The sequence below is a fragment of the Coffea arabica genome, chromosome 2c (assembly GCF_036785885.1).
Source record: "Coffea arabica cultivar ET-39 chromosome 2c, Coffea Arabica ET-39 HiFi, whole genome shotgun sequence".
NCBI classification, from domain to species: domain Eukaryota; kingdom Viridiplantae; phylum Streptophyta; class Magnoliopsida; order Gentianales; family Rubiaceae; genus Coffea; species Coffea arabica.
In genome coordinates, this window is record NC_092312.1 from 17,938,263 (window position 1) to 17,953,191 (window position 14,929).

Genomic DNA, 14,929 nt, shown 5'->3' on the forward strand with positions numbered 1-14,929 from the left:
AGGCGGTCCGTTTAGAAGATTCACTACTCAACAAATACCGAGAATCCTAAGTGAAAATGTTATGAGATCCACTAGATAATCTTCCTTGCGTTGGCTACCTTGATAATTCCATAATGGCTAGTTTGGGGGTTAAGGATAGAAAAGAAAATAAGAGAAATCTCAAGTCATGAGAGAAAAGAAAGGGTTAAAAAAGAAGATGAGATATTTTAACATTATTTGAGAGTTATAAAAAGAATGAGATGATTTGGATACGAATATAATTAAAATTTTGGATTAATCTTTTATATGCTAATAATGTATATATTTTCATCATTAAATGCATGACATGGAATCCGAATTTGAATTTAAAATTCAAATTTTACATATATGTCGTATGTCCAACCATATTAATATATACACCGTCAGTGTATATAAAATTCACTTTAAAATTTTAGTTTAGAAGTTAGTACAAAGTTTTCTCCAGCTTTCCATCCAAATCAGGTCGTACGTTGGGGAGGAGGGGGAAGAGACTTTTGAATCTATAGTTGTAAATCTGTCCTATTCCAGGCCTTTCCACTCTTTTTCCATCCTGAAGAAACTCGCAAGCAAAGGAAAAGTTCAGATATCTCTCCCTTTTTCTTCTTTTTCATATCATATCCAAGCTCCCAAACAAACAGTGAGACCTCATAGCCTTGGAGACAACTCTAGGATCACGTGGTACCCTTTTCTTTCTAGGATCACTTGATACTGGTGTTTCCATGCCACGTTGTTTGCATCCGCTGATGGAGTCGATACAATTGTCTCCAATCATCATATCGATTGTATGTAACATTAGAACTAGGAGGAATAACCGCGGCGTTGCGCGGTGGAATAACCAGCATGCATGCCCATTTAGACGGGTTTAAGAAGGGTTTATATAGATGGTGATGGTCTGGTTGGATTAAATATTAAGAGTACAAGACATTCTAAAATCGATCACTGCAAGTAAGTATGAAGGAAAAAATGAAATTTGATATGATGCAGAAGGGAAAAGATATATGGTAAAATAAATAGGTAAAATAATGTTAAGAAGGTCTATTGAAGATTGAGGCAGCTTTAAGAAAGCACTACATTGATAGTTATAATGTCATATAATTAAATATCTAGAGGTTTCTATACATATGATTAAATTTTTTTTTTAGATTTATATACTCATCGATGGTAGAATGAAGAAGGAAGAAAAAAAAGTGGAGCTCAATAGAAAGATAAACCAAGGGAAACAATTTAGAAATATGAAAACCAGCCAGCGGCACATTATATCTGGCAAGAACAATTGCATGAATAATTCGGACCCTAGTAACATAATAGATGAATTCTGAATTTATAGGACTATTGAGTTCCATAAGTTCGACTAATATGGCACCAAATGGTGCATAAGTGCTTATCATTGTTCACAAGTCAATTGGGCACACACGGAGGATCATGGAAATGAATCCACACGAATTGGCAAGTAAGCAGTAAAGTGCCACTCAAATCTGTAAGGCAGGTGGGGTGCTAGGAAGAATGGAGCGTAGTTCAGTAGGTGATTTGGCAAACTACTTGGAAAAAGTAATAAGGAAGTATAAGAAATGGTAAGAAATATGGAGAGGGCGCAAGGCACAAAAGACATTGGCGGTGCCAATGGAAAATATGTCCACTGTGATAACAGAAGCAAGCGTTGGGAGCAAAAAAACGTCAAATGAATTCCAGGCATACGCACAAGCATCTGAATACATAAGGTTAACATCTGGCCAAACCTCTCTAAGGTCCACACATATATATACGTCTGTTGCAGCTAAAAAATACCGTGAATAATAAAATTCATGGAAGCTATTGGATTCCGCAGAAGAGCCAGAGAAGCTTGACATACATATAACAACACCAGAAAACACAACCAAAGAAAACCACTATAAATACCAGTCATAAACATCCATTAAAATAAAATTCATTTATTACAAACCATAAAATTAGCAGGCAAGAAGTACCCAGCAAGACAGGGTATTCTCATTACACGGTGACATACAGTAAATTCAACAACCAAAAGAAGAAAAACCCAACCATGAGATACAAACACAAAGCTTAGTAATGCAAGGACCTACACGGGTGCCAATTTAGGCAACAACCTAAACACTGTCCCCAAAAGGCATCTGCTGAGAAGAGGCACCCCCGGAAACAGGATAACAAGTAACAATGGTGTAGTCAGTAACCGTTGCTGTCCTGATTATCTTGGACGAATGTTTAAGGTAACACAACAGCTCCTTTCCGTCAATCCGACGAGACACACGCTTGGAGATTTCAAAAGTCTGTACAAAAAATTATACGTCGTAAATTTGAGCAAACAAATGAATCGGAGAATAAAAGCAAAATCTTGAACAACTGAAATATCAGAGCAACTCCAATAAGCCAAAACAAACATCACCTACTGATCAAAGACACGATACATATCAGCAGCTCTTAGGCCAATAAGGTTCTCAGCTTCTGGACCCAAGGCAATAACATTCACGTAACCAGAACTGTCAAACACCGTAAGACGAACCCATGCCCTATTAGACAATACATGACATGCAACAAGGCTAAAACATAAATACAAGCAACTGCCTATTAATAGCACAGAAATATACACAAAGGCAATAGACAAAGAGATCACCTAGGGAACTCATGCATTCCCTGACCACAACTTAAGCATATGATCCCCAAAGTTGATGGAAATTCATAGAGCTCGTAAGAATGGGGGCAGGCTATATGCCAAAACCGAGCCGAAGGCCATGCAATTTCAACGCAACCCTTAATCTAAAAAGTCCTCTGGTCCTAGAAGTAACAAAAGAGTAGCTGAGCAGGGGCCAAAACAAAATGTAAACAAAGCCATAACCAAAATAAGTATACTAAAAGGAGTACAAAATTACAGTACCCTGTCACTAACAGATTTAGACTGAGATATAACATTATAGATTGGTGTGAGGGTTGCGTCACGAACAGGGGGCAACAAAATGCATGGATCAAGGTAGGCCATATCATCAAAAACCATACGAACCAGCTCTGATATGTTAGCATTAGACCTACACGAACAAAGTAGCTCTGTGCATAAAAAAAAGCGTCAAAAAAATATAGAAACATAAAATAAATAAATAGACAATGGCTACCAATCATCAAGGCATCTTGCTTCTAGAACATCAGGAGCAACAATGACAACAGATGATGGCTGAGTTGACAGAGATAGGTCTGGAAAAATAAAGCAGAAAAAAACACGCATAAGCAGAGAAACCACACAAGGGGGAAAAAGCAGAACTGACAAAGAACCATACAATTCTGTGTGGTAACCCTGAGTCTCATAGCAATAATAATCGGCATGGATGCCATTGATTCATCAATAACACGGCCCTTAATAGCCTCATAATCATCCCACAAAGTTAAGACCACTGGACGTTAACTGCATACACCAAACACAGAAGCAGAACAACCTTAAAATAAGCAAAAAGGAACTATCCTATGGAAAGAGTTTGTTTGAGAGGGGAATAAGCTTAGAACAAACAAAAGGTCCTGTTTCTAAGAGGAAAAGATCAACCATTGGTCCACTATAATATGATCTCTTCCATATCGCCTACTCCCTTCAAAATACACATCTCGCGGAGGCAATGCATGGATAACAACTCCCATTACATCTGGGTTAAAAGCATATATGCAAACAATTAGGAACAATCAAACAGCAAGAAATGGAAAAAAAAGGGAAAAATGCCAGTAAAGAGACTAACTTATAAAAATATTTGTGTCAGCCACAAAATGAAAGTATTGAAAAGAGTGCAACTCAAAATAGAAAGGAAGGGCCAACTCCCCTGAGCCAGCAGCTTCTTCGATAACAGTCCCCTCATTGATAACCCAGTAGAATGAATACATGCCAGTCCCCACAAGTTCAGGAATTTCACGGAGCTCTGCATTTGATACGTAATACTTCCAAAATGGCAAAAGACGGCCATCAACAATAGCAACGTTATCATCAAAGACAACTACAGAGACCTTGATACCCTATCCACAGGGGGGGAAAACTCAATACATTAAATTAGTGAGACAAAAGGATAACCAGTACAATAGGAGGTAGGGAAAAAAAGGATCAATTTGGGTGGTACAAACCTGAAAGTCGCCAAACTCAAACCGACGGAAAGACCTGGATAAATCCCTATCCCGACCAATCTTTACACGATTAGCTTCGATAACTTGAACCAGCACAGTCCAACCAAAGGAAGACGTATCAACTCGCGATATGCGAACAGTCCCAGTGGCCATTTCTTAGAGGGCATGGGAAAAAGTAACAACAAAACATTAGGCAAGGAAATCTTTTGTAAGCAGCAAGGCCAATAGAAATGTAAGAACAAAAAACAGATGCACAACACAGCATGGCTAAGAAAAAGTGGAGGGAAACAACGAGGAAATGCACCAAGAAAGTAAATAGCAGTCAAGGCAGAAAACATCAACCCATTCATAAAAAAAGCATCGTGGGCAAATACACATATCAGCCCATCTCCACCAGGCAAGAAATTTATTACTAACTAATAGCGGCAATAAAAGGGGGGAAAATGTAAGAACCAAAAAACATGCATATAACGAAAAGGAGCGCACAGGGAAAAAAGGGCAAACGAGAATAACAAAATAAATCAAACGGAAACCACTTGCACGTTTAAAATTTCTGAATAGCAACATTACTTCAAAAGAACACATGCATATTACGTAAAGGAGTGAACAGAACAAAAAGGCTAATGGGAAAATGAAAAAAAAACCCATGGTAAACAGCACCGAAAGCCACAGGGGAGAAAGATATCAAGGGGAAATAAGCTCAGAGGCACAACATTCAGGGAGAAAAAATTTTCCTGACATATATAAGCAAAGAACAATGAGCAATAAGAATAAGAGTGAGATATAACAGTGAAATAGCAGCAAAAGCAGGACAAGGATTAAAACAAACACCATGGCCAACAACAAATTGCAGCGAAAAAAGATGGGAAAAAAACCGCACGGGGTAAAAACGAAGAGGAACCACAATTACAATTCAGACGAACCAGTAAGAGAAGCTCCGCGAGGCCGAGATTAAAACAAACAAAAAAGATGTAACCAAGCTCAAACTGGCCAGAGAAGTCAGCGAGGGGAACGGGCTGAAGAGCACAACAAATCTGCGTAAATGGAAATGAGAAATCAGATGAGAAAACCTTAGGACAAAGAGGCCACAACCAGACCGCGTTGGAATTCGGACAACATCGGAAGACACAGGCATGATAAAGCACGCCAATTGCCATTCTTGAGCAAGGTCGCCTGTCAGCTCCTTCCAATGCAGCTGTGAGAGCCGGAAATGGAAAGGAGCTGGTACGGCAATTAATTCCAAAGCATAAAATCCATGGGCGACCCAATTACCCGATCCATTCGAACGGAGCACCCGGAGTAGCAGAACATTACACAGCTCACGCGAGCGGCACATGACGACGACGAAACTCTTTGGCACGTTGTATGTTATGTTGATAAGACGGTGACAGAAAAAAAAAGGTTAAATAAGGCTTAATCTAACAAATATAATAACCCCTGTACTTGTACCTTCTTTCACTTTACTCTTGCAACTCCATTTATCATCGCCTTCTTTTATACCTTTTTATATAGAGGTGTTAAGCACAATCTAATTATGTTAATCACAATTTATGTTAATCAAATGTGCTCATTAATAAGTGGAACTAAGTATGCAATAGATTTTTAATGAATCTAAATGAATATCTAATTAAACCCATTTAATGAACGAGTAATGGGTGGGTTGATTCTGTTTATCCATTTGTACTCATTTTAAAATAAGTATATATTTAAACTCAAATTTTAGTAGGTTTAAAAATAAGTATATATTTAAACTCAAATTTTAGTAAGCGTTAAGCAAACAAGTTTGAATTTCTTACCAATCTAATGACAATAAAATGTAATTATTTCTTGTAAAACAACATGCAAGAAATTTTTTAAAAAAAGAGTAGAATTTCAAGTGAATTATAAGTGGATAATTGGGTATACTCATACCCATTTATTAAATAAATATAAATGGGTTGACTCATTTTGACATATTTATTAAATGAGTATAAATGGTTTGATCCAATTATACTCATTGCTCAATTATGACCCATTCAAATCTGTTATATTGCTCAATTATGGGCCATTCAAATCTGTTATAATCACTCATTTTGACACATCTACTTTTATATCTTGAGGTCAAAAGCGCCATTTAATCTCTTTCTTTTCGTTTTCTCTTATCGGCTCCTTTTTTTTTGGGTTTTCTCTTTCCTTTCCATTCCTTTCTTTTAGAATAACTGATGGTGAGATTTTTTGTCCCAAAAATACTAAAATATTCAGCGAAGTCCTCTTTAATACTCAGTGTTAGTACAACATTTTACCATTTTGCTTCACTTACCAAGTTGCAGAGGCCTCGTCTTGGGTCTGGACACGTGGTAGCCCAGTCTGGCCGCACCCCGGCCGTGGGCCCCTGGGACTGCTCTGGGCCGCCCAGCCCCTAGGGCTCCAGAGGGACCCGGGAGCCGTCCCGAAGAGGTCGGAGAGAATCCCCCTGAGTGCGGGATAGGGGCTATTCCGGGCAAGTCCCGCACCGTGCGGAGGTCGGACTTTCTCGCAGGTATAAATGACGGTGCACGTCAACGGTACAAGGTACGCAGACTATTGGCAATTTACCTCCGACTGCTTTACTTCCCGTGAACCCTACTCACCGGGTAGCTAACTTGACCGTCGGAGTGCCCCCGGGGACCACCTCAGGGCCCCCTAGTAGGTTCACTTCTCTCTGTTTTGCAGGCTTGGGACGAGCTCTTCCATCAGCACACCGGGCTCATCAGGTCAGCTTTATCAGGGGAAGTTCCGTGCTTCTTCAAGTGGTACCAGGACTTCAACCCCAAGACCCTTATACACAAGGACCAGGGTTCGAATCCTGGGGAGGCCCTCCTCCACGCACCTGATGCTGGGGTGGACAAAACACACAATTGACCTCCACGGGAGAAGCTCCGCGCTTCTTCACAAGTGAAAATCAAATGTACAGCAAAAGAAAACAAAAATCGACCATTCAATATTCATTCGTGCCACGCTCCATAGCTGCCAGGTATAGTTCAAGAAACAAATTTCTTAAAACAAAGTACATCTTGCCTTGGCCATGATCATGACCTCTCGCTCCTGCAGTATATCGGGCCTTATTATGGAAAAATTAATCCACATACATATTCTTTTTTTTTTTGTCGAAACGATAGGATTTCTATAACCTAAAACTAACCTATTCTAGGGGGAGGGGAGAGGGGACTCGATATGAGTAGAAACTCCATGGAAGAAGACCAAAGAAAACCGTCACATATTGTGACAAATTTTTTGGGGAGGCAGGGTTCGAACCCATAACCTCTTTGCATCACCAAACCTTAGAAAGTTTGGGATGACCACTGGACCAAAGGCCCAATGGCAATCCGCATACATATTCACGTGGTTCAATTCACATTGCCTAAATTTTGATGAAGTTTAGTAGGAATTTCACATTCACATTCACATTATAAACGACGTCAACCATTTATAGTGATTACCCGTGTTGATGCTCTCACTCCTCTTCCAACTTCCAAGCGTGATTAAATAAAGTTCACCATATAGTACTATGATCGAAGCCTCTTCAAAATGGTATTCTGCCTCACATCAAGTCAATAGGAGCCAAAGGACAACTGACAATGCTGACTTCACCTTGAAAATGAAGCACAAAATAAGAAAGTAGTAAAAGATCGCCGGTAAGCTGATAAAGAGGTGTGCTGAGAATTGCATCACATGATAGGCAGGTTACGAATGCGAGTGTTTAGTTATATATTAAAATGATAATATTTCAATAAAAAAAATCTGGTCTCCAAAATTTATAATTTTAAGCACATTTAGAACAATTGATGGAACTTAACATTGACTAACAGTCAAAATCGTTTTAGCAATAAAATCCTATTTCAATTTTTCCTATACTACAACCTCTGAATTTTTGTTATGTATATCAAATATGTATTATTGTCTAATTTAAATTTGTTTAACGAAGATATATTTTTTAGGTTAAATAATAATGTTGTGCCTGTATTATTCTATATAGAGTACATAGTGGTTAATGACACTATGTTATCTAATTCGAATTATTTATCTACATAACCAAAAAAAGTAAAACAATCAACATATATTTCATTAAAAAAAAAACTAAAGTAGGTCAACTACATATAACCAAGAGACATTTCAAATATTTTGAACTCGTGCTAAATTGCTCCCGTAGTGGGGGCACAATTTATTTACTTTTCTGTCTATTAAACCCAAAGTTTCAATGGAAAGTTTTAAAATAGTTACTTTCATATTTGTTTACCTTAATATTTTACCACACACCCCCCGGTTACCTTAAGAATTTTATTGAATGATTCAAACAATTATACAAAATATTAATTTCATCTTAAATTCAACTGATAATCTATTAAAATTGAAAAAAGAAAACAAATCTTATTTACTTATAGTTCATATTCTTTATAGTTTGAATGGATATCTAACTGAGTGTTTAAATATCAATACAAGTAACCAAAAAAAAAAAGAATTCATTATCAATTAATTCTCCATAATGCAAAACCATACATGCATGCATATATAATGCTACATTTGGGACCAGTTATGCAAGAGTAAAAGCCTATGAGAAACAAGTGGGAAGAATATACAAAATAAAAAGAATAAAAGAAAGAAGTTTCCTGAACTTTTGCACATTTTCAACCTAATTTGCATTTCCTTTCCTTTGAAACCGTTAATATCACTATTTAAAATCTAAGATACCATAATGATCCAAATTCAAAACATTGCTATAAAAAATGCAAAGTCAAAACTATTCAGTTGTGGCAACTTGACTTTGATCTTTAATCATCTTTTTTTCGCCAATTTACTAAATATGCTTAAGATTTGAAACACTGGGGACCAAATTTGTTTTGATCCAAGCATTAATGGTCAGTCCTACACACATGCAGAGTATTATAAACAGGAATTGCATCTCTTCCAAATTTTGGATATATGCTATGTATTGATTTAAATTACAACTTTTAAACTTATTTTCTTCATAATAGTTGGTTAGTGATGATTTAGTTTTAATATTATTGTGATATCATTTTCTAATAAAGTGGAGGTGATTTGTCACTTAATCATAAATTTTTATCTCTTGTTGCCTAAAAATATGTTCAAGTTCAGGAGTACCAACTGTAAAAGTTTTTATGTTATTTGAAAGAAAATTATTCATTCATTAGTAAATTTGGGCATGTCATCTTGTATTGTATTATCCATGAAAATATATAGAACACTTTTAATGTGAAGATTAATGTGAAGATTATTTGTTATCCTACTTTTAGAATAGACAATGAGCAGTTATATTTTTTTATTTACACCTATTAAAAATATTTCTTAACTGTATCACTACATAGTTTAATCAATACGAATATTTGATTTCAAGCATGTATACATTAATACAAATACCATTAGTATTACTAGCGATAAAGGGCGCACTTAATTTATGTACAATTTAAACAATTACTTTTTATATGGAAGAAATTGGTATAAAATTTTAATAAACAAAAACTTTGATTTTTTAAAAGTTTTTTTAATATTATTCTAAATAAATTGGTAATTATAATGTTTGTGTTATTGGTGAAAGTTAGTTGTGGTATTGGTTGACAATACATAGGCAACATGTTAATCAGATGATAAAAGTATAATTAAGTGATGGATTAATCTTTTCTACACTGACAGTGAATACATAATCAGTATTGGATGAATTACAAATATACAAAATTTGAATTTAAAATTAAACTTTTGTATATATGTCATAAATTCAATGGTGATAGTGTATACACTGTCAGTGTATATAAGATTTACTCGCAAGTGATTGCGATAATAATGCTGAAAATTTAAAAGTGACAAATATGATCTAATTAAATTTCACCTGTACTTACTGCGATTATTATGTCATCAATTCATTCTCATTAATTTGGTCTAATACCATTACAAATGCATTTTTAAAACATTTCTTTATGTTCTACCCGCAAATATAAAAAACAATCATGCAACAACATATTATTTCTGCTACAAATATTCCATCTCAACTAATTAATTAACCATTCGTTTACTCCTTTACAGTTATTAATTCCTATGATTGGTTTAATTAATTGTACATATTAATTTAGGAACATTTTCCTCCTACCCATGATTGGTTTAATTCTGCTCGTTAATTGCTTCAACCACTGACAGGTCGCTTTTGAACTTCCCCAACTCTGCCCACCACAACAAAAGCTCTGCACTTTCAGTTCTCTCAATCATCTTGATGTCCATTCAATCTGGGTCCCATAACCCCATCCATCACAACAGCACCTCCTTCCTCTCAATCTGTATTAAGCCTTATGTCTTCCGGTAAAATTTACCACTCATGTGCCTGATCTAAACCGTTTGACGTCAGTAATTGTAGAATTTTCGGTATATATATATATATATATATATATATATATAGATATACTTCTCTCTGCATTTACCGAAGTGTAGAAAAAAGGCTGGCACAGTAGCAGGTTTTGTGTCTGTCATTTGTAAGCCGTACGGGTTTCTATTCTCCGTACCACTCACATATAGCACGGCATGTGTCTGGTAAATGATGCCATTCCATAAACAGATGTCACATCCAAGAATTTGCAATAAGCATGACGTACGGAGAATTTTTGTAAAAAAAATATATATATATATATTATAATGATTTGATAAAAAAATAATTAAAAAATATGTTCATTTAAAATATAAAATATTTTTTTAAAAAAAATGCAATCCAAACAGAGCCAATTTACAAACGCTCGGAGGTGCAATATTAGCCTAGACTTACAAGATATTTGTTTATAGATTTCAGGAATAACAAAATATTTATTGCAGTAAACATGCAACTAAAGATTCATTTTTTCAACTCATCCAATGGTATAAAATTATGCATAAGAGTACAATATTTATATTTTAGTTAACATATACAATTGGCAAATAATCTGTACACAATCAAACTGTCAAATGAATATTTTGTGGACTTGTAATTCACATAAAATGGACATGTAAAAAAAAGTTAAATATTAATAAATATCATTTTCTTACCCAAAAAAAAAAGCAAATTACATTTAGTATAAAAAAGGGAAAAAATAACATCATGTAATATATTTTAGTTTAAAGTTCATCATTGTGGAAATAGAAAGGACAACTGTAAAAATTTCAACAATTCTGATGGACAATTGCGAGGCTAGAAGATAGAGTACCAAAATTCAGTGGAGGCTATATTAGCACGCTTATTCTTTTTTTTTCCGGAACGGAATAAACCCACGCACACCCAAACAATGAGTGACGCCCAGCAATCTAAGCCAGCTTATTCGATCATGCACTTGAAGGTTACAACTGAAGAGTTCCAGGTCTACTACATACTAGTACCAAGCTACATCAGTCGTCATACATACATGCATGCATATACACATACATATATGTATGTATGTATGTATGTATATTAGCACGAGGACGATGATGATGGTGAATTGACGATGATTACATAGTTATATACGTACTAGTTAACAGAACATGTCGTATTCTGGTTTGTCAACTCCATCTACGCTCCTCAGCCAATAAGTAGCGTCACCAAAAGAAGCTGCGCCGTTTGGAACGTCCTCCATTACCCTTTCGTGGCCTTGAGGATAGTATATCCCGCTACGAGGATGCGGCACCCACCAAGACGGCTTCTCCGGCTTCTTCATCATCTCTCTAGCTCCAAGTCCAACACATTCTCTGTGTTTGTTGCTTCGTCGGTTCTGCCATTCTGGCTGTCTCTCGTACGTTGCCCAGCTGCTGGTCGCCGACCCTGCTGCTTGCTGCATGTAACTGAGATAATATGCCAGGAAGCATGTGAAAATCAAAATCAACGCACACTAGCAACTACTGATATAAATGGGAGGAAACCAATTTTTTTCTTCTCTTTTAGAGAAAGAAAAGAACATTGGAGAGCTGTATATAGGTTTCTTTCGAGTCGTTTCTAGTTTGTAACGAGTTAAACGAGTTAAATACATACATATATATATATTTATTTATGGATATGAAGTATTATTCAGATTCTGGGGAAAACATAGAGAGCCCAAATAACCAAGAACAAAAATCGTAACAGTAGGAGAATTTTCAGTACTATGATTTTCCGACTGCTTCAAAGACATATCCTACTACTGTATATAAGCTCTGACCTAAGTTGTAATTTCTTGTTCATCCCAACCACTCTAGCCATGGCTCTTTAGATAAATATATAGATAGCTGATGACTGACACGGGAAGAGAGTGAGTGATCGATCAACAATAATAATGCAGCACCTGACTTTTGACGATGAATGCCTGGTTAATTCACAAGAACACCATATATACCCAACCAACCCAAGTGGAGGCTAGCGAATAAACAAGCCATTTTCTCAGTGCTATGATCGAAGTGGAATCAATTCCCTAGAAAGTAGTAACTTACCTCTGGTGAAGGTTTAGGAAACTCTCACATCAATAAAGCAAAAGTAACAAAAACTCAGACAATATCATTATTCTTACAATCTGGCCTGACCAATCTGTGGTTCTTAACGTCCGCTAAGTTAAAGTAGAAATCATACGTACAAAATATTGTAAAATTTTCTGTTATGGGATACCGGCCAAAAATACAAAAATTTTGGATGTGGTGCCGACTCGGGGATAAAAATGCTCCAAGTATCTACACCAGCACTACTTGGTAGGCACAAATTAATCTCATCCGAAAATGAATGCGTCAAGAATAATAATGGGTCTCTTCTAAGTAGTGCTTTTTACGTGTTTGTATAAAATTTTATTATAAACTATTGTAGAATCAGAAAAAATTTTTTTGTATATTTGAGAGTTGAGAAAAGCAATTTTTTCTTTTTTCTTTCTTCTTCCTCCATCCCTCTAAATTATTGTAGAGGGAAGAGAGAGGGAAGAAAGTAAGAAAGGAAAAATAAAAAATCGCTAGCGTTGGTGTCGACGCCCGTGGAGGTAGCAACTTAGAGCAGCAGATGGTGGAAATGGTGGTAGACGGAGGTGTGGAGAGGAAGCAAAGGAAATAAAGGAAACTTATTTTTTTGTATGTTTTTGAGTATTTGATATGTATATTTAAAAAATTTTGACGAGTTTTTTAAAGTTAGTATAGTTAAAATTATTAAAAAAAAAGTGTAAAAAGAAAACTCAAATAAAAAACCTCCACCTTCCAAACAGATGCTATGCATCAGATATCAGATCTGACTAGAACTCACGCGGCTACGACAAGTCCTCTTTATTCGCTGCAATTTATTGTCAGTCATAAGAGAAGTTCTTCAGGGTAGATTTTGTCTGGTGATTGACCAGCAACAATTTGGTTGGTAAATTGTACATCGATCTAACTTATTGCAGTACTACATATTTAGTCCTAATTAAGGATGACAACGGAGTAGGGTTAGTCCTAATTAAGGATGGCAGCGGGTTCCCCCACCGCGTCCTGCTTCCCCTGCGAGACCAGTAAAAATTTGTTATATAATTTTATTATAGTTAAATTTTAGTAAATAATTAAATACTGAAATATTAACACATCATCAAATTATTATTTATTGTAATTTTACAATTGAATTTTATAAAAACAATCAAACAAAAGTTATTTGAATACAATCCAACATGATGAAATAAATACAACTAAATTAGTCAAGTTTTCACTTTTGATACAAATACAATCACTAATTCATTATTGTGCTTGTGTTTTTTTTTTTAGAAAAAAATGTTATTGTATTAAGTATAATTAGGGGTTTAGTATAAATGTATTAATAAATTTAGTATAACTAATTAATAATTTGTATTAGTACACATATATAATTATTAGTATAAATGATAATATCAATTATATTACATATATTAATATATGAGTGTGTTTGGATTATAAATTATGTGAGATAATTTTGTGAAAAAATACTGTAACATTTTTTTGATATGATATATGTGAGATAAAAAGATAATTGAAAAATGTGTTGATGATACAAGCAAATCAATGTGTGTAAATAAGGTGTAAATAAAATGAAATAATGAACAATCCAAACACTGACATAAATTTGTAACTAATTAAATTATATATTATATATATAATTATATACATATATATTTTTTATATATTTATTTTTCTTTTAAACAGGTGGCCCACTACCCCGCCCCGTATATAAGCGGGGGGGGGGGGGGGTGGGGGAAATCCTCCCGGCCCGTCCCATTAGCCCCCCGCCATCCTCAGTCCTACTGGTAATATGGGATGGTAAGCTCTTCACCGGGCTAAATATTGTGGACAATCGATTATTATGCCCATTGATTACACAAGTAGGTGGCGGCAGTATGTTGTGTGGCGCGCGCCTATAGGTTCGCACAGCATAAGTGATGACTGATTGGCCACAAGCACATTGACGCAACCGAGTGAACGATTGCGGTTCGACTTACATGTTATTTTCCCGTTCAAATTTTTATTTTTTACTCTAGACCTTTAGACGATGCTATGTTTGGAACCTCAGTTTTTTTACAAATTTTTATGATACTAGTTTTTTAACAATATAAATCTATTCTTAGGTCTTTGAATTTTATTTTTAGAAACTTTTAATCTAAAGTATAAAAATCATCTATTTTTGTCTTTAAATTTTAGATACTTTAGACATTAAAATATGAAATCTACCTCGTGGAACTTGTCAACACTAATGCAATAGTCGGCAAGCGATGTTCGAAATTTAAGAAGGAAAAAATGATCCTTTTAAAAATTTTAAATTATTTCAATTAATTTAATTTAATTCTCCTCCATTTCTGTTCACTTTTGGGTAAAAAGCATGATTCAACGAAACAACCAT

The 14,929-nt window shown here is 35.3% G+C and overlaps 1 protein-coding gene and 1 long non-coding RNA gene across 6 annotated transcripts; both read right to left on the reverse strand.

The window, feature by feature from the left end:
• Positions 1-1,930: 1,930 nt before the first annotated feature.
• LOC140035123 (uncharacterized) lies at positions 1,931-5,466 on the reverse strand. Of its 5 annotated transcripts, none has more exons than XM_072074846.1 (10): positions 5,193-5,466; positions 4,123-4,277; positions 3,747-4,017; positions 3,560-3,656; positions 3,300-3,424; positions 3,138-3,216; positions 2,972-3,053; positions 2,645-2,805; positions 2,417-2,540; positions 1,931-2,300 (listed from the first exon to the last, which is right to left on the reverse strand). In XM_072074846.1, exons 2-5 carry the CDS (start codon positions 4,273-4,275, stop codon positions 3,421-3,423), a joined length of 525 nt encoding a protein of 174 aa, XP_071930947.1. In that variant the 5' UTR covers positions 4,276-4,277; positions 5,193-5,466; the 3' UTR covers positions 1,931-2,300; positions 2,417-2,540; positions 2,645-2,805; positions 2,972-3,053; positions 3,138-3,216; positions 3,300-3,420. The 5 variants fall into 5 exon arrangements, with proteins under 5 accessions (XP_071930947.1, XP_071930946.1, XP_071930945.1 ...); XM_072074845.1 differs by having other exon boundaries at positions 2,421-2,510; positions 2,906-3,053; XM_072074844.1 differs by having other exon boundaries at positions 2,417-2,510; positions 2,906-3,053.
• Positions 5,467-11,310: 5,844 nt separating this feature from the next.
• Positions 11,311-12,410, reverse strand: LOC113723714 (uncharacterized). Its single transcript, XR_011839766.1, has 2 exons — positions 12,282-12,410; positions 11,311-11,928 (listed from the first exon to the last, which is right to left on the reverse strand). It is a non-coding gene; the product is annotated as an uncharacterized lncRNA (long non-coding RNA).
• Positions 12,411-14,929: the final 2,519 nt, after the last annotated feature.

Excerpts from the sequence above, each read along its gene's own strand:
- LOC140035123 (XM_072074846.1), bottom strand. The coding sequence starts at position 4,275 with ATGGCCACTGGGACTGTTCGCATATCGCGAGTTGATACGTCTTCCTTT. Across the intron at positions 4,018-4,122 it reads TTGAGTTTGGCGACTTTCAG|GGTATCAAGGTCTCTGTAGT; the intron begins GTTTGTACCACC and ends CCCTGTGGATAG. Across the intron at positions 3,657-3,746 it reads TGACACAAATATTTTTATAA|ATGTAATGGGAGTTGTTATC; the intron begins GTTAGTCTCTTT and ends CTTTTAACCCAG.